General features: G+C 35.8%; 1 protein-coding gene across 8 annotated transcripts; it reads right to left on the bottom strand.

Moving 5' to 3' along the window:
• Positions 1 to 250: 250 nt before the first annotated feature.
• ASG3 (SNF2 domain-containing protein / helicase domain-containing protein) lies at positions 251 to 24,199 on the bottom strand. Of its 8 annotated transcripts, XM_088490250.1 has the most exons (17): positions 23,817 to 24,151; positions 22,782 to 22,847; positions 21,206 to 21,284; positions 20,944 to 21,101; positions 20,697 to 20,825; positions 20,044 to 20,224; positions 19,519 to 19,654; positions 14,925 to 15,042; positions 11,752 to 11,841; positions 11,163 to 11,270; positions 10,875 to 11,078; positions 5,438 to 5,563; positions 4,710 to 5,359; positions 3,267 to 3,412; positions 2,088 to 2,252; positions 697 to 811; positions 251 to 570 (listed from the first exon to the last, which is right to left on the bottom strand). In XM_088490250.1, the coding sequence occupies exons 2-17, from the start codon at positions 22,842 to 22,844 to the stop codon at positions 546 to 548; spliced, it is 2,493 nt and encodes an 830-aa protein (XP_088346376.1). In that variant the 5' UTR covers positions 22,845 to 22,847; positions 23,817 to 24,151; the 3' UTR covers positions 251 to 545. The 8 variants fall into 8 exon arrangements, with proteins under 8 accessions (XP_088346376.1, XP_088346374.1, XP_020960677.1 ...); XM_088490248.1 differs by lacking the exon at positions 22,782 to 22,847 and having other exon boundaries at positions 23,806 to 24,199; XM_021105018.2 differs by lacking the exon at positions 22,782 to 22,847 and having other exon boundaries at positions 23,817 to 24,195.
• Positions 24,200 to 25,861: the final 1,662 nt, after the last annotated feature.

The following is a 25,861-nucleotide window of genomic DNA, read 5'->3' on the forward strand; positions in this document are numbered from 1 at the left end:
ATTAGCCTTAAGAGGCTGCTTGTAATAAGCAATAGCTAGTGATCGGGTGAACCGGTCATTAACTGGTCACCGAAGTGGAAGACACTGGAACTGGTCATTAAAAAGGCACCCACACAAGTCTACCTACTCCCAGGAACTGTTCCAAACTTTCAATCCACTATAAGCATCAATTATTGAAGCTACTACACTCACAAATACCTCTATCTCTTTCTATATAAGGAGAGAGAAGTAACGAAGCAAGAAGAGGATCCAGAACCAAAAGTGTACAAATGTTTTGAAAAAAAAAAAACATTCTTAGTACATCTTAATCTCGGAGTTCCCAAGTTTCTCATTCTCAAGTTCTAAAGTTTGCAGTTCACTAATAGTTAGTACTTCTCAGTCAGAGGTTCTTAATACCTATATTCTAGTTCATCTTGGGAAACTCACATAACATGTTCTATACTTGTCTACACCATCTTAGTTATATACATAGGATCGAACACTCAAACTATACTTGATATTACATTCAGCAAAACAACACGAGGAAGTTATCTGAGCCCGGAGTCTTAGCGCACTCTTCGATAATAGTATCTGCAAAATTTTGTAGAAAGTCAATATAAATGTTGGCGACAGACACATCATAACTATCCAAATGAGTTTCTGTAAACAAATCTAACAGTGATGCGTGGATGAATGTTGAGGGATAAAAAGCATTACACATATATATTTATGTTGTAAATGGAGGCATATTTTCTTAGTAGCCGCTCAATGGTGTACCACTCAGAACGCTCAGAACCATCTTGATAACCAATGCGTGGCATGTGGATTGATGCTTTTTGCAAAATGATCAAAAGAATTATGCATTAGTTTTGATTGCCAATTCAAAATAATAATCGTACACATTAATTTCTTCTACAGAAAGCAACAGCTGAATGCTTATAACTATCCAACATACTACACCTCATTACTTAATGTACACCTAGTCTATAAATACTATCTCTGTTTTTCAAGAAGCTTTTCTTACAGAAAGAAAAAGGATAAAATGTGAATAGCAGATACATGCACAGGTAAAACGTGAATTACATTCACATCCCCTTTGGTTTATCAAAACTATATAGATCACCCTTCTATATACACGTGAGAGGCACATGCATAAAGATCCATTAGTTGGATTAAAGCAAAGGATCTAAGGCCGTGTTTGGAAGGGAGATGACCGAGAGACAGAAACTGAGAGATAAAAACTAAATTATGTGTATTGTGTTTGTTGTAAAATATACTAGATTGAATTATGTCTCAGTATCATGTTTGATTTAAGATAAATATGGAGATTGAGTGATAGATTTAGAATTTCAACAGTTAAATGAGAGTGTTTTTGGAAAGAAATATTATAAAAGTTTCAGTCCTTGAAAATTTTAGTCGCTTGTGTTTCCCCTATCTGGAGGTACTAAAATGACTGAAATTTTGTGTCACGAAACTGAAATTTTAGTTTCAGTCTCTGATCACCAAACACAATACTTAGTCCCAGACTCCCAATCCTCCAGTCTCGGTCCCAATCCCAGGAAACAAACGCAGCCTAAGTGTCATGTTTACATGCACAGTGATTTAATTCAACTATTCAAGGGAGGTGAGTGTATCCTGGTGAACTAGAATGATGATATCTATAATTTTGATAAATATCAAGCAATGTAAGTATAATATACCCAAAAATAAAAACTCTAACTAGGCAAAGTCAGCTGCATGTTCAAACAACACCTGTTATACGATGAAGTATGTTTATAAGAACGAGTACTGATATGGATGACTGGAATGACAAGAAATGGACACACATGAAAAACACCAAATATAAAAAATTACAAGACTTGAACATGCACACAATGCACATACATACACATATTATGAAGTCACAATGTGCAATAAAATATTTATAGATGAGAATTTGTGAAACATGGAGACCATCAAATCATGTGCAATTTACCCTTAATATAATGCATCATGCTATCGAATATTAATTTGTTGGAATGCCGCAATCCCTTGCATTATGAGGGATGATATGATCAGTAAATTTTTTATTGCATCAATCATGCCCTGAATAAATGTAGAGTCATTACCAGAATTTTGAGCAGCTGAGAATGCTGTCTTTGCTAAGCATTTCTCCAAGTGGAGAAGTGAGATATCACTTCGGGGGACTTTACGCCTTGGATTGTATGACTGAACCACAGCTAAAGCAACCCATTTGACAGTATTTGTGTCCATGTTTTGTTCATCATGGCCATCTACATGACATGAAGAATGTGTGAACAAAAAGAGGCATGAACAGTATGTAAATATTCAACAGAATCAAATAATAAGCGAATGACCATTTTATGTTTTAATATTTCGAAAAAAAATTAAATCATCAACAAAAACTGAAGCCAAGGCAAGAAAAAGGTGAAGGTTTGGATTTAAGCAACAAATCGCTCTAGATCTTCAAGTAATTTATGTCTAAGGGTACAGAAATGACGGGATGACCCATTCTACCCTGCCCAACACTCCGGGCAGCTTCCCACAGCATTCACCTCACAGCTCACAGAGAATTATGAGGCTAGCCAAGCAAACCTCCAATGCTGTATCAGCTTAGCAGGTCTCTTCATTGTATTATACTGCAACATAGAATAGGAACTATATAGCCCGACTGATCAACATGGATAACACCAAACCCTGTGGATATGATATATGAAGGCATCCATCCAGATTCTAGCTTCCTTCCTTAAAAATGACCAGTTTTGCAAGTAGCTATTGCAGTTATTACTGCACAGTAAATGTATGAGCTAGCCCATCTTTTTTATTCATTTTATATATCTTGAAAGTGATCAGTTTGGCCTCTGCAATTTTTTGCAATTTTGTGCACTTTCATGCAAAATTGCACAACCATTTAAGAAATAGTAAACAGTGGAGGTATTTAGCATTATTAATTTATGAGGCCAATTGTTATCGACCATCAATTTGCTGGAACTATGTTCGTGATAAATAATATATCAAGACAAATAAAAGGGACTTTATCAATCTAACATGCTATAGCAGATAATAACATAACATCTTCAAGTTGGAATAATTGTTGTTTCTGCTTATTGATGACATCAGAAGACAGTGTCATAGTAACTGAGATATTGCAAGGAGATAAGGCTACCTGCTATTGGTCAAGGATAGCATAATGATTATAGAATTGGCACTGACGAACTACCTTATAGGTGTGAGGTTCAGCTTCTATATAGACCAATAAATTATTGCTAACTAGTATCAGTGCACACCTTCTAATTTTATAAGATGGAGATCACCAAGATGCAGGTCCTCATTTTCAGAAGCCCATTCATATGCATAACCAATACTTGTAGAAAGTCTGGTCAGTGAATCAAACATTCCACCATGACCCCAGCGTCCAGAGGTATCAACGCAGCTGTAAAACCAGATTTAAATATTCAAAGTTAACAATAAATCAATGACATAGACAACAAGGACCACCTGATTCTGTATCATGGTCACAAAGTTTCATCAACTAGACAACTGGCAATAATATGTTGCAAAGAAAGAAGTTTATTTGTGGTTTCTATTAGAATTGAATAGGCCTAATTGCGCCTAAAAAATTAGCCCATGTAGAAAGGGTTCTCCAAACACTTATTAGGAGACAACAATAACAAAGAAGTAGGTTTTCAAAGTAAAATAGCATAAACCATATAACTAGGGGTGTTCATGGATCGAATCGGATCCACATATCCGCGGTGTTTATCCGAATTCGATAAAAAAATTGCGGATATTGATCCGATCCGCAAGGCTATCGGATCGGATCCGCACATTAACATGATCGGATTGCGGATTTCATGTAGGTATCCGCATATCCGCGGATCCGCAAAAATAAATAAATAAGTAAATATTATTTTTATGTTTTATTTCAACTAATAATTATTATATATGTTGTATTATTTTATTTTTATTATTTAAGAAAGTATGTTTAATAATATTTTAAGAGTAAACATGTTTAAAAGAATGAAAAAAAGGGATTTTATTGATAATTTTTTAATGAAAATAAGCTTTTTAAAATATTTTTATGTTTTGCAAAGATATATTCAAAATCCGATCCGATCCGCAAATGTGCGGATCAGATCCAAGCTTGATATTGGATCCGATCCGATCCGATGATTTTAGTGCGGATCGGATCTAGATTTTGGCCATATCCGATCCGATCTGCGTTCACCCCTACGTATAACAGACATATGAGGAGACAAAGCACTGGCAGGCCTTTGCTTTTCCAGCATTCTTGCCAAGAGCAGAAACCCAAACAAAGGATTTCACCATTAGGGACAGAATCAGATTTCCAGAAGGATTTGTCCAAAGAAGATTAGATAAGGGAATTTGGCCAAGACCTGAACATAAGATTTACAGAACATCACATCCAAAATATTCTAGACCAAATTCTTTTACCATTATCAAAGCCAAGTTGAACGGATTCAAGTTGAAGCAAAACAATCTAACTTCCGTAACATGTAAGTTTCTGTTAAAACTTTCTAGCATCATTACGTTTAGGAGATCGGTTGTATACGTGTAAATATTATTAGAGCTCCCAAATATCATGCAAGCAACACAGAAACAGAATGCTATTGCTTGAAACTAAAGCTGGAACAGAAAATCGATTACAGTCTTTAAAATTTAAAACACAACGCTTCAGAGCAAAGCTGCAGTGGGGCAAATAATTATACCTGAATACCATAGCAGGTTCAGACAGAGAAACATTTGACGGAGCTGTACAATCTCCATGCACAAAATGAACAGATCCTGCAGCTGATATAATATCACCATCTTGTGGACAGATAGGGTCGTCAACAGTCAGTGAATGGTATCCAACAGATTTCCACTTGGACAACTTCTTTTCCTCTGCCTTCTTCTTTGCAGACTCAATTTTTGAACTCTTATCCTCATCTGAACTCCTTCTGCTCCTTGAATCCAACATCGTATCACAACTTGTTTTAGACACTTCCTCAAAATTTTTAACCCAAGAGAGATATGAAGCCTCATCAAGACCAAGATCACAAGATAGCGAACCAGAAACTTCTGTATCTTCATGTCCTTTCAAAAGGTTTCTTGCATTGACCTCAAGTTTCCTGTCATCCTTGTCAGAATTTTGTTCATCACGCATAGCAATCACCTTTTCAGCCATAGCATTTAGTTCTTGTACGCTAATGTCCCCATGTTTTCTGTCATTCATCTCAGTGGGGTGTAACCCAAATATGATGGATTTCAAATCACTAATTCCAACTCCAGATGCTTCATTTTCTTCATGATCCACGACATTTTCACCTATAACATTGAGGCTTAGCCGTAATTTTTTCTCTGCTCTACGCATAATTACCTACAGTTCAACAATCAAGCTTCTGCATTATATGTAAATAGTATCCATAGATAAACTTTACATATAATAGAAACATACTTCCTCCACTGTATGCTCTGTGACAAGGTTTATACATAAAACATGGTTCAACTGGCCAATTCTATGTGCTCTCTGCAAAGCTTGCTTGTCCACCTGAGGATTCCAATCTTGCTCGTAGAATATAACCTAGAAAATGACATTTAACATTACATTATCAAAATATGTATTCAAATTTATACAGGAAAAACTATTGTCGTGTTTGGTAAGCATCTAGAGAGAGAGAGAAGAAAACAAAACAAAAAAAAATAAAAACAAAAGCTAAAAAAAATAGACATTAGGACCGAAACAAAACAGAAAAATTGGTTCTCTATCTTTGTCTTTGTTTCCAGTGTTTAGGCGGACAAAAAATGGCCAAATTTTGTCACAAGAAAGGGATACTTTGCATACCTCACCAAACAAGTTTGTATATGTCAATGTCTTCGTAGTTTCATGAGACAGTTATCAAACGGGCCAAACGGCTTAGATCTAAAGATGAAATCAGACATCAATATAAGTTTACATGGGCCTGTTAGAGCGCATCAGTGAGCAACAAGTCCAGGTGGCCACTCCACCGGGCTAAGATGTCAACATTAGTTCACTTGACATTTAGGTTGTTAGATCTGAATTAGTTTAAGTAAAATCTCTTACCAATGATTCTAAAGCCATTATACGACTGTATTGTAATTTGTAACTTGTAACCCCTTAGATAAAAAATTTACTCTTTGATTTGACGTTAGGTAACTCTGCCTATGTTATAGCTGGTTCCAAGCTTGGATAAAGGGGGAGGATGGTGTTAGACTCTCGACAGTGAACATAAAGCTAGGCTGTTTTCCAGAAGCAACATGTTGTATGGCTCAAGTTCAACAACAACAACAAAGCCTTGTCCCACTAAGTGGGGTCGGCTACATGAATCAAACGACGCCATTGTGCTCTGTCATGTATCATGTCTACAGAGAGACCGTTTACATGTAGATCTCGTTTGACCACCTCATAGATGGTCTTCTTAGGTCTTCCTCTGCCTTTCGCCCTTTGTCCATTTTCCATCTCATCCACCCTCCTGACTGGATGTTCTATCGGTCTTCTTCTCACATGTCCAAACCACCTGAGACGCGATTCAACCATCTTTTCCACAATGGGTGCTACTCCAACTCTCTCCCTTGTATGGCTCAAGTTCAATGTCAAATAAGATTTTCAATTAAAGGAGGCCCTAAAGCTCGAATTTCTTTAAGATTACTACCAACAAAACGAATTAAACTAAAGGAAATATGCTAGAAAGTTGGTTTGAAATATTAATGTCTAACAAGATGCCAAATGAATGGATAAAAGCATCTTAGTCCCTATCTATAAGAATAAGAGGGATATACAAAATTATGGAAACTACAGAAGGATCAAGCTCATGAGTTATACTGTGATGTTATCGAAGAGGGTAATAGAATGGAGATTGAGACTGGATACACAAGTTTCAAAGAATCAATTTGGTCTTATACCAGGTAGAACCACCATTGAGACTATGTATTTGTTAAAAAGAATGATTATCGGAATAACAAGAAGGATCTACATAGTGTTTATTGTCTTAGAAAAGGCATACAATAGAATACAAATAAAGGTCTTATGGAAGGTTTTAGAAAAGAAAAGAATAAGAATTATATATATACGTTCAATTAAGGACACGTACAATGGGGTTATAATAGTGTGAAGACTCCAAGTGGTATGACAGAGAAATTTCACAGTGGTGTAGGACAATACTAAGGGTCACCTCTAATACCATATCTTTTGTTTATCGAGTATATCCAAAAGCCCATACTATAGTGCATATTTTTTACTAACATAGAAGTGAAATTTGGATAAACACCCAACCACAAGTAAAGTGATTTAACTCATTAGTTAGATTTGCAGAGAGTGTATAGTTTGCGCATAAACCACAATAAGCGAAATCTATAGAATGTAAGTTTGCCATAAGGAGGGAAATACTAACATAGAAGTGAAATTTGGAAAAACACCCAACCGCAAGTAGAGTGATTTACATATCTTGGGTGTATTATTTAAGAAAATGGAGAAATAACAACAACAACAAAGCATTGTCCCACTAAGTGGGGTCGACTACATGGATCAAACGACGCTATTGAGCTTTATCATGTATCATATCTACAAAGAGACCATTTACATATAGATCTCGTTTGACCACCTCATGGATGGTATCTTAGGTCTTCCTCTGCCTTTCACCTCTTATACATCTTCCATCTCATCCACTCTCCTGACTGGGTGATCTGTTGGTCTTCTTCTCACATGTCCAAACCACTTTAGACGCAATTCTACCATCTTTTCCACAATAAGTGCTACTCCAATTCTCTCTTTTATATCTTCATTCTTTATTCTTTCCAATCGTGTATGACCACTTATCCATCTTAACATCTTCATCTCTGTCACACTTAACTTCTGTGTGTACTCCAATTTGGCCGCCCAATACTCTGTACTAAAAAGAATAGCCGGTCTGATAGCAGTGCGTTAGAATTTATCTTTAAGTTTTAAAAGCATTTTTTTGTCACATATAAAACCAGAAGCACTTCGCCATTTTGACCAATCTGCTTGAATCCTATGATTTACATTCCGTTCAATCTCTCCATTGTCCTGTATGATGCACCCAAGATATTTAAAACTTTTAACTTTTCGTAGGATGTTTTCTTCAATCTTCACCTCTGTATTAAGGTTTTTCCTTCAGCGGTCGAACTTACATTCTATATATTCTGTCTTGATTTGATTTGTGTGCAAACCATATACTTCTAAAGGCTATCTCCATAAATCCAACTTCTTATTTAAGTCTTTACTTGACTCTCCCATAAGGACGATATTTTCCAAGACTAATGTAAAAATGTATGTACTTTAAGGATGAACCCTAGTGTAATCCTATAACAATAGGAAATTCCTCTATTATACCACTTTGAGTCTTCATACTAGCTGTAGCACCATCATACATGCATTTAATTGCACGAATATATATGATCCTTACTCTCTTTCTTTCCAAAACCTTCCATAAGACCTCCTTTGGTATCCTGTCGTACGCTTTTTTTTAAATCAATAAACACCATATGTAAATTTACTACGATATCTTTTCATCATCCTTCTAAACATATATATATCTTCAATGGTGGATTTGTCTGGCATAAAACCAAATTAATTCTCTATTACTTGTGTCTCTTGTCTCAGCCTTCGTTCTATGACCAATTCCTAAAACTTCATGGTATGGTTCATGAATTTGATTCCTCTATAGTTTTCGCAATTCTGTATACCTCCCTTATTCTTGTAAATAGATACCAAGGTGTTTTTTCTCCACTCATTTGGCATCTTCTTTGACTTTAAAATCTTATTAAAAAACTTAGTAACCAACTTATGTTTTTCTCACCAAAGCTCTTCCAAAATTCAATCGGAATATTATCAGGTCCTACTATCCTGCCATTTTTCATCCGCTTTAGAGCCTATTTTACCTCGAAGTCTCAAATCCTTCGATAGTAGTCGAAGTTTTGATCTTCTCCCCTCGTGCTTAACAGACCAAAGCTCAAAAAAGTCTTATGTTCTTCATTAAATAACTCGTAAAAGTAGTTCTTCCACCTTTCATTGATCTTCTCATCTTGAGTCAAAATCTCTCCGTCTTTATCCTTTATGCACTTAACCTTATTCAAATCTCTCATTTTTCTTTCACGGCTCTTTACGATTTTATATATACATTTTTCTCCTTCCTTCGTGCTTAAAGACTGATGAAGACCCTCATATACTTTTGTTCTTATTTCACTTACAGCCACTTTTGTCTCTTTCTTAACCGCCTTATATTTTTTTCCAATTATCTGCATTGCGGTACAAAGACCCCTCTTTAAAGCACCTCTTTTTCGCCTTTATCTTTTCTTGTACACTCACATTCTATCACCAGGACTCCTTACCTCTTAGTCCTATCCTTCTAGATTCACTAAAACTTTCTTTTGTTGTTCTTCTAATAACTTCTCCCTTCTCCCTCCACATCTCCTCCGTGCTTCCATCCCCTTTCCACTTTGCCTCTTCTCCTACCCGTCTTAGGAAGCTTCTTTGTTCCTCAACTTTTATCCGCCACCACCTCGTCCTTGGGTTCTTCGTATGATGTCTTTTCCTCAATTTTTACTTAACGCAAAAATCCATGACAAGCATCCTATGTTGTGTTGTTAAACTCTCTCAGAATAATTTTACAATTAATACAAAATTTTCGGTCGACTCTCCTCAACAAAAAGTTGATTTGAGAGCTTGTTATGCCACTTCTATAGGTTATAAGATGTTCGTCTCTTTTTTTAAAACATGTATTTGTAATAAGAAAGTCAAAGGTTGAGGAAGAGTTCAAAATAGTTTTACCCTCGGTATTAACCACCCTAAAACCATGGCCTCCGTAAATATTTTCATATCCAGTCACTTCTCTTACAATAGATCATTTAAATCTCCTCCAAAAAAAAATTTATCTCCTAAAAATGTCTTGGACCAAACTCTCTAGATCCTTCCAAAACCTTATCTTGTGTTGCTTATCCGAACTCACTTACAATGCATAGGTGCTAATCATGAAAAGTACCTCCTTCCACCACATGTTCGATAAAGATCTGATCACCCACCCTCTTAACATCCATTACATCCTTCTTTCACTGCTTATCCACAATAATACCTACTTCATTCCTATTTTTCACCTTTCCTGTATACCGAAGTTTGAACCCAAAGGTATCAAACTCCCTAGCATTCGCACCGATCCATTTTGTTTCTTGTAAGCACATGATGTTAATCTTTCTCCTTGTCATGTTATTCACCACCTCCATGAATTTTCCTGTTAGAGTGCCTATGTTACATGCCCCAAATCTCAACCTTTTGTCGCTCCGACCTTTATCTTTATCTTTTTCTTTGTGAACTAGCTTATTTACCCTCGTTCGTTCATGAAAACGTAAGAACCTTTGCTTATTTAACACTACATCCGGGTACCAATGCAGCGACTCTTGCTCATTTCACACTATACGCGAGCCATACAACGCGTTGCTTCCGGCAACGACCTAACGACCTGGCTTTACCGCAATAACGTCTTTAATTCATGTCAAGAAGATTCGACTAAGTTTTTATATTGGCTGTTAAAGGCCTAACACAACCCTCCTCCTTTATCCGGGCTTGGGACCAGCTATGTACCACAATGTAGCATAGGCAAAGTTATTTTAAAAAAATGGAGAAATCAAAGAAAAATGTAAACCATAGGATTCCCTCTTCCTCTCTCATTTTCTACCACCTTCCATTTTCTTTTTTTATTGTTTCTCATATCACCTAGATTCTCAAAATTTAAGGATACGAGAGAACTTAAACTTTGAAAGATGTCAAATAAAAAGGTAGAAAATAAGTTCCCAAGTACTAATTCATGCAAAAAAGTACATGAATTAGAAAACAGGTTAGAGTTTAGGTTGACAATGCTTACAGTATCAGCAGCCACAAGATTCAACCCAACTCCCCCAGCTCTTGTTGAAATCATGAAAACAAAAGCTCCATGATTGTCAGGATCAGAATTTAAGGCCATATTAGCTGATGAGCTGCTGAAACTTCTTATTGCAGCAAAACGCTCCTCAGCCCTAACTGAACCATCAAGACGCTCGTAGGAATACTTCCTTAACTCCAGAAAATCCTATTTCAGAATAAGTTGAAAATTATTTCACCAATACATTTGCATAGATAATAATGCATTCAACACATTGGTAGAAAATCTGACCTGTAAAATATCAAGTGTATGAGTCATCTGTGCAAAAAGAAGAACACGGTGTCCAGAAGAGTATAGCTTCTGAAGAAGCTGGTCCAGAATCAGCAGCTTGCCACACGCCTGATAAAGCAAACAATGATACAAGGTGGTAAGCAAGAATAGAGCAAAGTGTATAGTATGCAAATAGCGTCCAGCAAGAAAAGGTGTTTTGTCTCTCTTGAACATATATTTTGTGCTTGGAAAATATTTTTAGAATAGTTTATAAAAACATGTCAACACAATCTCGGTTCTTTCAACTTTTAAGTAACTTCAAAATTTAAAAAATAAAATCTTTGTTTTGGAGGGTTAAGAAAAGGTTGAAGATACCGCGCTCCTAGAAAAATGATATTTTATATATTAAAAATGTCTTGTATCAAATATTTTCACCAAACAAGATACAAAGACTTCTTCTTTTATGTCTCTGTATTTCGTCCCAAGACAATATCCTTAGAGTACAAGATCAAATAAAAATAAGCTTCATAATTTGGCTGTCATGTGTCTTAAGCTCCCAAAGAAGGATTCCCAAGTCATCAGGTATAAATAAACATAAGTCAGTAGTTACCTGAATGAGATGTTCACCTTCTTCAAAAGGTTCAGGCTCGATACCTGGAAAGAGATAAGGATGGCTGCATGCTTTTCTAAGTTGTACCACCTAAAATAAGCAAAGAGATCTACCATTAAGTAAATGTGACATTAACAAATGTTAAAAGCATGATTTGGTGAAGACAAGAACAGAACTAATAAATCATAAATCTATAAAAACCCAAATACAATACATATTCAGAATGGAACGACTTCAAAATATTCAAATCATTAAATAACAAAGTCCAAGCTCAAGCCCAATCCAATACCTTCTTGAAAATTCAACCTCAGTTACCATAATAGGGAAGAATCATAGCACTCAAAACATGTTACAATACATAAATATCTGATTATCAGCACATATCATACAGTTTTTTAGATCATATCTTAAAAATGTAAAAAGATATCTTAATATCTTAATTACTTCTTGACGATTCAGTATGTAATTACTTTTCTACAGAAAAATCATAGCACTTAAAACATGTGAACATATCAAATCAATATATTTTCTTATTATTCCCTGCCTGTATTTTTATCTTCCTTCCTTAACCAAGACTTATAACCTTGACATGGTATACAAGGAGTGGTACCATCTTCCATGGCCTATTTTGTCAGTACCAAAAAGAAAATTGTGATTGAGCTCCCAAAAGGACAATTGACACTTACTGCTACAGCTTGTATCCATTGATTAGGGGTTATCTGTTATGACTTTTCTGCTGATGTCCATGTTTCCTTATGCCTTGATAATTTTCTTATTAATTGTCCAAGCACTTTTGTCTTCAACCAACTAGGTGACCCCATGTAACATGTATAATTGGGCATAGCCAACTAGTAGAGTTGAGTTAACAATTAGTAGTATAAATAGCAGTGTTTAAAATTATATTAGAATTATGTTAAATGAAGAAAAGTTTCAGTCTCTCAGAATTTCTCTCTCTCTAATTTTCTCTTTGAACAATTATTCTACTATGCTTTCTTCTCAGTCATATATTATCATACATTTCCAAGATTTCCCATCTATTATAAACACTCTGAAACCACATCTTTGTTCCAACCAATTTCTTGTATACACAATTAAACCTTTCGTAGATCGAGATTCAGCTTATGTTGGTAATCATGATTTTTTTTAATGGAGTTAACAATGTCCCCATGATTCTTTTAATGGAGTTAGCAACATCCCAATCCCCATTATCTTCCTTTCCTACCTAAAACCCATAATCTCAGCATAAATCAATCTAGCATCTGCCTCGAGAAATAAGAGTAAAATCATTTTCCTTGCCTTCGTACTGGATGTCATCTCCACATATCGGTTGGTTTAAGATGAATCCGGGGGAGGGAAAAATCCTCCATTGGCCGCTCCATGCCCACTCTATCTCCATCGATTAATTGCCAATTTTCGAGGGATCTCGTGTTTGTTACCCCAGCTCAGAGAAAATTCATCTTTCTCCTATATGAAAGTCTGAAAGAGATTTACTTTCTTTTAAAGAGTTAGCAGGTACTTAGCAATAAGTCCATCCGATGGTGGGTAGTGCATTTGGAGATCAAAAAGTTCAGTTTGTACAATGATCCTACCACTTTCTTAGGGTTCTCTAGCAGAACTAGTGGCAAGTGTGGTTAGATATCGAAATGCTTGCCTCGGAAAGAGTTCCCAGGTGTCTTTCTATCAATAAGGACAACATTTCCACGTAGCCGAAGGAGCATTTCCTAAGGCAGTCCAGAAAAATGATCCCAAAACAATTTCTTCAACTACTGTTCTTCAAAAGCACTGGAAGACAATATGGGATATACTAGTAAGAAACCAATCTAAAGGTATGTTATGATTTTTATCCCCTTGCTTTATGGGTCAAACTGGAAATTCTTACTTCACGATCAACATCTTAAGGGGAGATGCAGGTATGTTCTTCTCTTCTAGTATAGGCCACAGGGATCACTTCACTTATCTTCGTCCCGAATGCCCTATTGAGGTCCCGTCCCGAGAGAACTCAAGGCTCTTAGTGATTTCCATCTAGTCTTTTACGATCCTTCCCGGATAAAAAGGGTCTAGTAAAAGAATATCATATAAGCTTTTTTTTCTTTAGGGGAGGGCACAGAACAAAGCTAGGCTACACAAAGGCGTTCCATCAATCAAATCCCTACTTTTGGTCATTGATTCAAATCGAATCCAAGATTTCTAACCATATATACATTGATTAAAAAGTGAGCTTTACTCTTTCCAATGGTCCTACTTCAGTAGACCAAAGCATAATGAATCCAGGAACAGATCCCCTCTGCATGAGACCCTTTCACAAGAGAGACATGCTCAATCTGGATCTTTAACTCCAATAATTTAATTCCAGGATTCCACCCTGGACCTTTTCCTTCCGTCCAATTCAACATCCTTCATTCCTATATATGGTCTAGCTTGATTTCCTTAGTTTACCATATAAAGCAAGTATCTAGTCTATACTCGGATGGACAATAGCACCAACTCCTCCCTTGCCTTTGAGAAAGGCTTTTCGCTACAGACTAATCTGGATACTCAAGTAATGCTCTCTCGGAGCTTTTGTATTCTTTTTACAAGGATCTCCAGATCAACGGGAGGCATGTGCTCCCAAAAACCCATGAGGTTTATTTTTGTTGGAGCTTTGCATTCTCTTTTTGGTGAATTGCTTGCTCTATTTGAAAAAAAGTCGAGTTGTATCTGGTGGATCCATATCTCCCCATGCTTTTCCAAATAGGGGAACCAACTTCTATTTATATACGTAAGACGCCATAAGCGGGGAAAAGAAAAATGTTATGTAAGGAGTAGACATGCTTTAGGCACAGGCAACCTAGCTTACTCGTTTTGATAGTTTCCGCTATGACTATGTTAGGTATGTAATTATGGTCTTTGTTGGATACTATTTAACCTAACCATAGACTTTCTATTCTCTTTGTCAACCCATTCATAGGACCACCGCCTACTGCATTCCAGCCCCGGCATTTTGCCTGACACAATTGATTCATCATGGGGAACCTAAGGTTTGAGGATTGCTTGTATCAATCAATTTAATTGCCTAATCATGCTATGGAGAATTCCAATTGAGAGCTAACTACTTCATGCCCCTTAAGAATTTATAAACACCACAAAACAAAGGGCCAAAACAAAGATAATATCAAGACAAGAGACTAACTAACAATATTCTGTAGTGACTGATGATTTGAAGCTCCAGAACATAGTGCAAGTAGCTTTGGAAGTTCCTTCCTCAATATTGACATGTAGACCTTTTTTTGCAGGCTAGTAAGGGGTACCAACCTGTCATGGCATAGAATTCCATTAATCAATACAACAATGCATTTGAATCTGTTGACATTATATTTAGATTAGAATCAATTATCAATAATTCTGTTTTATCTTTAGCAAGTATTGTAATGATTAATTAGTGAATATAAATATATGAGCTGAGGATTTCAGTAACCTCAAGCTTTTCACATTAAATCACTGTCTAAACATGGTATTTAGAGCATAGGGTTCTTTTCTGTTTTCCAGCCCTTTTCTGGTTTTTCAGCCACCACTGTCTGTGGTGTTCTATCAGTTCGCTGCTCTTATATGGGAAAATCAAGCCCACAGTCAACCACAGAAGGTTCCAGTCAGTCACCTCACAGAAACCCACCTCCAACGAGCTGCTCGCGATGCTTTTGTCCAATCAGTCCGCCGGCGTGTGAAGCCCACGCGCCACCTTCCGGAGCTCTGTTTCTGGTGCTGTCAACGCCGTTCAACTCGTAGGCGATCCCTGGTTCCAAATCCGGCACCGGTGGCAGTCAAAAGTCACTCCATCATTATCTTTTTTTTTTTTTTTACCAAACATCATTATCTTTTTAAACCATCCATTTCACTGCCCCTGTTCAACCCTTCTCAGCCCAATTTCACATAATTCTTCCCCCTGTTCATCCCCTGTTAAGTTTTCATCTCTCTTCTTAAATTTTGGTTTTATTCCTCTGATTTTCTTCCTTGTGAACCGTCCCTTAGCCTCTTCTATTACAAAAAATAGTCCTTTTTTGTACAACTGATGAACCTTAAAATTCAGGTTTTTTTTTTTTTAATTCAGAATGTCCGCTGCTAGTGCAAATACTACAGCAGAAGGTATAACAACCCCAAATATTCATCCAAAACTATCCAATACTGTACCAATTACTTGTGCCTTTTCTGGTACTCCCACAATAGAATCTAAAAAATTGAATGGTAAAAACTTCTTTGGGTGGTCAGCATCTGTTGAATTATGGTTCTTAGGTCAAGGTCCCTCAGACCACCTCACTAAATCTGCCCATGAAATTCCAAAGGAAAATAGAACTCAATGGGAAAGGTTTGACTATCAATTGTGTGCATTATTATGGCAGTCAGTTGATCCTGCAATCTTGGTTAATTTAAGGTCTTTTAAGACCTGTTCTTCCTTTTGGAAAAAGACTAGCAGCTTATTTGCGAACAATATTCAGCGTCTATATGATTCCGCTCAGAAATTGGCTTCCCTTGAGCAGATTGATCATGATATGACCAGCTTTGTTACTCAGGCCCAAGCTACAATGGAGGAGTTAAAATTGTTTTTACAAGCCGGCACCATAGAAACTCTGAACATATTCGTGATCAAAGCTGGAAAATTTGTGTATGGTGATGGTGCAATCCACCCAAACTTTGAACATATTCGTGATCAAATCCTTACTAGCAAGAATGTCCCTACAATGGAAGACTTACTACTCGCCTACTCTAGTTCCTCTACCAAAAATCTTTAATTCATCCTCAAATTCAATTGAAGCCGCTGCCATGGTGATTTCATCATGTTTTCCTGGTGATCGAGGAACTCGTGGAGCTCAAGGAGGACGTGGAAGTCAAGCAGGCCAACGTCCTAGTCGTACCCAATGCTCCTACTGCAAAGCGACTTGGGCATACTAAAGTTACATGCTATTCTCTTCATGGATTTCCCGAGAAAACTGTCAATGTTGTTCAGACCGGGTTCGACAAATTTGAGGGGAAAACAATTGCTGCACGTTCTAGCAATCAACCAATTACCATTTCTCCAACAGAATTTAATGAATATCATCAGCTACAGGCAGCAAAACAGAATCCATCTCCTGGTACCACTGTTACTCACTCGAATCATTCCACATCATCCATCTCTCAATCTGGTAATACTTCAAGTTCTTGGGTTATTGATTCGGATGCCTCAGATCACATTACTGGTAACAAATCCCTTTTTGCCTCTCTTTCTTCATCTGCCTTTCCTAAGTTTATTACTTTAACAGATGGCTCCAAAGTTGTTGCCACATGAGTTGGTTGTGTCTCACCTACTCAATATGTGTCTTTAACCTCAGTTTTATTTGTCAAAAACTGCTCATTCAATTTAATTTCACCCAGCAAGCTTACCCGATCTCTTAATCGTTGATGCTAATTCCTTTGTTATACAGGACCGTCATACGAGGAAGACAATTGGTGCAGGATGAGTCACAAGGTCTCTACCATCTTAGGTCAACTCATCCCATGGTCTGTATGGCTATTGTATCACCTAATCCCCTCTATAATCGGTTAGGTCGTCCAAGTCTGTCAAAACTTAAAACTATGGTTCCAACTTATGCTATGTTAGTCTTTGAATTGTGAATCCTACCAACTTGGAAAGCATATTAGGTCTTCCTTTGTTAATCACAATAAGGATCAATACGAGTCATCTCCTTTTTCTCTTATTCATTCTGTTATATGGGGTCCTAGTCGTGTGTCTTCTTCAAGCTTTAAGTATTTTGTTATTTACATTGATAATTTTTCTCGTTGTACTTGTTATACTTAATGAAAGATCGTTCCGAACTATTTTCCATCTTTACTTCCTTTGTTGTCAAAATTCAAACATAGTTTGATAAAACTATTAAGGTTCTCCGTAACGACAATGCTAGAGAATATTTTTCCAAATCTTTTTCTTCTCTTATGACATCTCATGGTATTTTGCACCATTTTACATGTCCCCATACACCACAACAAAATGGAGTTGCCAAAAGAAAAAACAGACATCTCATTGAAACAACCCGTACTTTATTGTTACATTTTAATGTCCCTATATGCTTTTGGGGAGATGCAGTCTTAACAGCTTGTTATTTAATTAACCATATGCCATCCTCTGTTTTGAACAACCAAGTTCCTCGTTCCATTTTGTTCCATAAGGATAAATTGTACCATGTTCCTCCTTGAGTGTTTGGGTGTACTTGTTTTGTTCATGATCTCTCTCCTTGTCAAGATAAGTTATCTGCTCAGTCTATTAAATGTATTTTTCTTGGGTACTCTAGGCTCCATAAAGGGTATAGATGTTACTCCCCTATTACTCATCGTCCCTATGTTTCTGCTGATGTGACTTTTTTGGAAGACACACCATACTTTACCTCACATGTTGACTCTAATGTCTCAGAAGTTCTTCCAATTCTTATTTTGGTCCACCCTTATTCCCCTTACCAGAAAATCCAACCACCACCACAAACAATTCCTCCACTAAGGCTAATAGTGTCATCATCCCTCAAACCATTACTTCCAGTCCACGAAAACAACCATTAATTGTCTATCACCATTGCCCACGGCCAAATCATTCACAGTCTGAGATGGTAGAGGATGGTGGCACATGTTCTACTCCTTTGGTTCCCCCTACTACGGATCAAACTGTATCTATTGATGTGCTTCCGATTGCTCTTTGGAAAGGTAATCGTACCACTAGAAATCCTCTCCAATTTATAATTTCTTGAGCTTTCATCGATCATCCCCACCATACTATGTTTTTGTTTCCACATTAGCTTATATACCTACTCCTAAGTGTGTCAATGAGGCACTCTCTCATCCAAGGTGGAGACGAGCTATGATTGATGAAATGAATGCTCTAGAGTATAGTGGTACATGGGAGTTGGTTGGGTCCCGAAGATTACTAATTGTAAAATATATCAAGAAAGCCCCAGGCCAAGGATTACTATACAAAGATAAAGGAAATACCCAAGTCATTGGCTATTGTGATGCCAATTGGGCAGGTTCTCCTATTGATAGACGAATTACTTCTGGATATTGTCTTTCTTGGTGGAAACCTTATATCCTGGAAAAGTCAGAAACAAAGTGTTGTTGCCCAATCAAGTGCAAAAGCTGAGTATCGCACCATGGCATTAGTGGCTTGTGTGTTAATATGGGTCAAGCAATTCCTTTTAGAGTTGAAGTTCAGGACAGTTAACCAAATGAAGTTATATTGTGATAATCAAGCAGCACTCTACATTGCCTCCAATTCAGTATTTCATGAAAGAACTAAACACATAGAGGTGGATTGTCATTTCATAAGGCAAAAGGTTATATCTAAAGAAATTGTCACGGAATTTGTTAATTCAAGTGAACAATAGGCTGATATTCTCGCAAAATCTCTCAAAGGTCCTTGTAGTAATTACTTTGTAACAAGCTTGGTGCATATAATATATATGCTCCAACTTGAGGAGGGATGTTAATATTATATTCAAATAATCAGTCAATTAGTTGTTAGGTGTCAACTAGGTTAGTTTATGTTAGATTAGAATCAATTATGAATAATTGTGTTTTATCTTTAGTAGGTATTGTAATGATTAATTAGTGTATATAAATATATGAGCTGAAGAGTTCAGTAACCTCAAGCTTTTCACATTAAATCATTGTCTAAACAGAATTCATAGAATATTTAAGCATAAATGACATTATAAATGTTCATATGAAGATCTTAATAAAAGTAATTAAATAAATAAAAGCATTATGACCTACATGGTTGTCTCAGTGAGGAGTGGTAACACTAGATTTCCACTCTCAACAAGCTTTGATTTGGTACGTCGAAGCATAAAGGCTCCCAATAATCCTTTCAGAATTTTAAGTTGCTCTTTTGCCCTTGGATTATGAACTTCTGCAAAAATAGAAACAGATAAATGAAATAATTTAATTTGTTACCTTTTAACAAATCAATTCTGCATGATAATAAGCTTTCCACTTATGGCCACTATCTTTTTATAATTTCTTAAATAAACAAAAACTAAATAAGGAAATTTGATAATTTTGCAGTCTTTGAATAATTTACATTACTACACAACAAAGGGAAATACAAAGACAATCACTTCTAACAAGAATCAAAACTCTACAATTCAAAGATGTATGAATGAAGAGAAATACAAAGACAGCAGAATAAGATATCCTCCATAAGAAAACAACTAAAAAAAAATTATAAGAAAACCAACCGCCAAAATTAACCTCAAGAAGAGCAAATGATGATAAACTAACAAAAACCATGATACTGACCTGATGTAAGCTCACCGATATCCTTGAAAGTGGAAAGGAACTGATCCAGCGTACCAAAGACAACAGGCATACAGAAATGCATCAGGGACCATAACTCAGAGAGGTTATTCTGAATAGGTGTGCCAGTCATTAACAACCGTCTTGGCATGATATAGTGATCTTTGAGAACATTAAATAAAACCTGCAAAGATCTGAGATTTAAGTTTCAACAACCAGAACAAACCCTCTCAAAAGGTATATGATTGAAATAACTTCAGTTTTCATCATTAAACATTCTTAAATTCTTATTTTATATTTATCTATTATATATAATCTGGATAGTTGATAACAGATAAAGAGAATTATACAACATAATATAGATATAGATATAGATAATATTTTCAAGTAATATAGAAAATATTTATGAACTCATTCAGCACCAACAGAGATGATTTTCCAGATTTGCCTTTTGTCTCATTTTCAATTATTTATATCATACAGGTAAAGAGTGCCTGGTCACGTCCAAATAAGATCTTCACCAAAGAAATATGAATATATATACCACAACTTAGAATTGATTCAATTGAGTAGTAATTTAGGCAAGTCTAACAAAGATAAGCATACTGTTAAGTAACTGAATACTATACAGGCATGTAACATAATCTTTGACATACACTTGATGGGTTTTTAAGTCTTTGAGCCTCATCAATAATTGCATAATGCCATGGTATTTGAGAAAGGAAGTCCTGATCCATCATTGCAATTTCATAAGTTGTTAACAGCACATCAAATGGCAACAATACCTGCCAAAAAATTTCTTCTAAATCAAATATCAATAGGCATGCTTATGATAACAGAGACTGCAGTTTAAAAGTAAAGTCACTGAGATTCAATGAGCTCATGGAAGTTAAATGCACTTACATCTGTTGATCGCTGCCCTTTTACATGTTCGTATATTTTCATACGCAGATCGCGCCTGTATTCTTTATCACCAACATATTTAAAGACATCTAGTTTTGGGGCAAATTTCACTATCTCTGACACCCAACCATCTGTCACACTTAGAGGACATATAACCACTGTAAATGATAATACAAAACCAAGGAAAAAAGTTAAGCACTATGTGAATAGATATTAAATAAAAGAATCATATTTCAAATCAAGAAAGATATACTTCACTCACAAAATGGCCCAGGTGATAATCGGTACACTTTTAGATAGCATAGAAAACCGATAGCTTGTAAAGTCTTGCCTAGTCCCATCTGCTCATAATTTAAACAGAAATACAACAAAATAAATAAACCTAGAATGTCATTTGCATTCAAAGGAGAAGCATATGGACCTCATTCACAGTTTTGCATCTGTTGAATAAGCCAAGTTCAAGACTAAACAATATTTAAAGAGAAATGCACTGTTTATAAGTTAATCAATTTAAGTTTAATGTTGCTTTTTGTATATGAACAAAGGATAGAGAATGAATAGTGACTAACCAAGCAGCTCAAAAGCAACCAAAACACAAGAAGAGCTCTTTTTTATTGAAAGGTAACTTTATCTGAAGAGAAGAAAAGATTACTTAACACGATGAGAAATCCTCATTAAAAAGAACCTTAAACTTCCAATCACATTCTACCAAAGGGACAAAAATATACAGCCAACCTAAGGGAGAAACTATGCAACAAAGCATCTCAATAGCTTCATATATCAGATAAAGAAACTCTTATGGACCATAAGCAGAAAACCAAAGGCTGAGATCTTTTACATGCCTTGACTAAATTTACCTTCAATTAATCAATAAAAAACATGACAATATAATAGAAAACTGAGAGAGAGAGAGAGAGAGAGAGAGAGAGAGAGAGAGAGAGAGAGAGAGAGAGAGAGAGAGAGAGAGAGAGAGAGAGATTATGTGAATATGTATATTATAATTTTGATTTTTGAGGTTCTCAATAAGTAAGCTATGTGAAGTGATGGCTTGCATTTTTTAATTATGTCTCCTTTCAACCACTCCACTTCGTTGAAGGAATGATGAAGGTATGGAGCAAGTGAAATCATGCATCAATTATGTCAATATTATAATATATATATTGATGCACAATCTCAGCCTCCTATTAGTATAAATAGAGCCTTGGAGCAAGGCTTATTGTACCACAACAAACACACAAAATATTGAGGAAAGAAGTTTAACGAAGCAAAGCTTCATATATAACTTGAGTGAGGTCTCTTGTAATATAGTGAGTATAATATTATAGAGAGTGTGACAAAATTCTTAGTGTAGTGAGGGTTATACACTAGAATTTGATTATACTCTTTAGTACTCACTAGGTACTACAAATTATCGTATAAGAGTGTCTTACTGTGATACACTATATTGTAACTACTTTCAAATATAATAGATATTTTTCGGAGTGTTGGCCTGTGATTTTTTGCCCCGTTCACTTTGGGAATTTTTCCACGTTAAAACATTAGTATTACTCTCTCTCTCTTCCTTGACCTATTTTGTTCGCATATTAATCCCATCAGTCTCCACATAAATTATTTGGCTCGCTTCCGCCTCGACTCTGTCTTATCCCTAACAAGCTACCTAGGGGTAGTCTAGGCTTTTCACTCCTTAGTTACAGTTGATCAAGCTAGCAGAAGGTAGTTTCTCTAAGCCTAGCTTAGCCTGAGAGGTTGAGACTTCCTAACTTTTGTCACAATGCACAGAATAATTTGCCGGTTAATCATAGTAAAGGATCAACTCAAATGGCTAAAATACCACTAACAGTAGAATTTTGCCTTTCAGAATACATAGGCTCTGGTACAAAATAGAAGACAAAGTACCTCATCCCCTGCAAATAACAGAAACATTCTGATCACAAACATAATTAACAGTATTCATTTATAAATAAATATTATTGAAACTCACCCACATTATAGTGTAAAAAATACCCAAAACATAATAAAAATGAATCTGTCAACACCCAGCGACCCAATATTCACTCTTCTTGGCTACAAAGAAATGTAAAATAGCCCGTGTATTCATTCAAATTTAAACATCAATATATTCAGGCTGATTTTACATAAAAATCTGGTCATGCTAACTATATTGTTTATTCCATCCATATGGGTATCACTTAAAACTATAAAAGGAATTGAACAAAAGTTGAACCAGTAAGCTAATATGGACTTTGGCCTTTGAAAATGCCCACGCCATAATTAGTCCACATTTCACACACTACCATTAAATTGATACTTGATACCTCAGGGCTTCAGGCTATGTTTGGAACAATCTAAGGGGATATGAGTGGAATATATAAACCCAAACCCACAAGCTAATGGCCTAGGATAACTCCCTCACACAAATAACTCTCTCGTAACTTCACATAACATATATGAGGAGAGGAATTGAGGAAGAGAGTCAAGAGACTTTCTTTCCAACTCAAAAAACACATTTATTTTTATTCACAATGTAAGTAACATAACACTGTCTAAACATTGCTTTATTTTGGTCAAAATCTCAAAGCTCATAGTTGACTACTTATATAAATATCATCAAATTGAAGTCACAAATAACGGTTTTTATCCTTCGTGAAAGTGAGCTCCATGTGCCTTGGCAAATTGATAAGATAAAGAAAGCTTATGCGTTCTTGTGTCACGTGATAAAGCTTGGTTTAACATATCTAACAGAGTAGAAGGGCATGGAACAATAAAGCCCCATCAATAAATCAATTTGTCTTTCGAATTATAAGAACTTTCCAGAGGAACCAAATTAAACACAAAAAAAACTGTTAGTGAAGGATGCAATACAATAATCTCACCGAGAACGACGTTGACCCCGAGTTTATACCTCCATATAAGCCATGAAACCCCTTCAACCTGGTGGGGTTTGAGGGTCGCCGTAAGCCCAAGCTCTACCTCACTGGGCGGCCAGTCGCAAACGCGTGCGTCGTATTCGTCTACGATTCGTGCCACAACTTTAAGCTTCTGCTCGTAGCTCAGATTTATGGAGTCCATGATAATGCTGAGTCTGAACTCGGAAACTCCGTTGGGAGAGATTGAGCAAGTGAGTCAGCGAGTGGGTGGGGGGGAAGAAGGAGGCTTTTTTGAAAGACGAAGGGAGAGGGAAAGCAAACATGCCCTGCCCTTTGGCGGTGTGGAAATTTCATGTTTCTTTTAGAATTTACAATTCCAAAAGTCGATCAAATTTAGGGCGTTTCGGAAATTTTAAAAATAATTTTTTTTTTTTTGTTATGATAAGAATGAAATGGATGACCATATAAGGTTTAGTTTTCCTTTGATGAAAGGAACAATTCTCGTGACAAAGTACAATTAATGAAGTTTGAAAAGTAGAATTTGTTTGCTTATAAAAGTATGAACGAGGCAAAAGAAATTTACACATCAATAAAGCATTTCTTCTCTCTCTACGTACAATATAAAACTTTCTTTCTCTTTCTCTTTTCATATACTACAAATACAATATTAATATATAAATTATCGTTATTAGTGAATATTAATACTAGAGTCTTTTATTTACACTTCTTTATTTTATCTTCCTTATTTAGTTATTTTATAACACGTTATCAATACGAAACTCTAACAAAATTTTAGGAAGACTTCAGGTAACAAATTTTTATTATGTCGAAAGTCTTTCATCTTGAATATAATGCTTTTGATATATCTAGAAATAATTATTTATCATGGATATTATATACTAAAATCCATCTTGATTCAATGGATCTTGAAGATACCATTAAGGCTGAAAATAATACATCCCAGAAGAATAAAGCCAAATCCATGATTTTCCTTCGTCATCATCTTGAAGTATGATTGAAAAATGAATATCCCACATTAAAAGATCCTGCAGATCTGTGGAAATACCTTGAAAAAAGGTATAATCATGAAAAGACGGTGATACTTCCTCACGCCCGATATGTTAGAGAAAACTTTCTCGACCTTCCATGCCTCGAATGTGCTCCTTTAGTAGCAATCGAGAAAAAGAATTTAAAAATATTCTGAGTTAATTTCTTTCCTTCTTGTTGCTGAACGCAACAATAAATTGCTTTTAAAGAATCATGAAGCGCGTCCAGCTGGCGCCGCCCTATTTTCTGAAGCAAATGCGGCAAATTATAATCACAGAAGAGGTAAATGGCAAGATTTTGATAACAAGAAAAATTATGAAAGGAAAAGAAATTATGTTCATAAAAAATGATCTCACCAGAAGTGGGATAAAGAAAGAAACAATGGGCAAAGTAAATCAATTGAGGATAAATGCTTCCGTTGTGGTGGAAAGGGCCATTGGTCACGTACCTGTCGTACCCCAAGGCACCTAGTTGATTTTTATCAAGCATCCTTGAAAAGGGGTGACAAAGGAAAGGAAACAAATTTTGTTTCAAATGATAAAAATTCCACCACTCATTATGATGTATCTAATTTCTTTGAGAATCTTGAAGGAAATATTGGCTATTTGATCAATGATAGAATAGTTTAATATGTGTGTTTGTTAAGTATTCATGTTAATAATTTTACTGTGTATGTACTTCTACTCATTTTATTATTATTATTATTTGTCTTTGAAGAAAAATGACAAGGACATATCCTGAAGATATTTGCCTTGCGGATAGTGCAAGTTCGCACACTATTCTTAAAAGTGATATATATTTTACCCATTTTATGCCAGAAGAAGAGTATGTTAATACTATTATTGGCTCGGGCATTGTGATAGAAGGCTCCGGAAGAGCTATAATTTTGTTTCCTAGAGAAACAAAATTTGTAATAAATAATGCACTATTATCTACCAAGTTTCTGAGGAACTTGTTGAGTTTCAAAAATATTCGCCGAAATGGATATCATATTGAAACAATGA

This window comes from Arachis ipaensis, chromosome B6 (genome assembly GCF_059453495.1).
Source record: "Arachis ipaensis isolate K30076 ecotype BB chromosome B6, ASM5945349v1, whole genome shotgun sequence".
Lineage (NCBI taxonomy): Eukaryota > Viridiplantae > Streptophyta > Magnoliopsida > Fabales > Fabaceae > Arachis > Arachis ipaensis.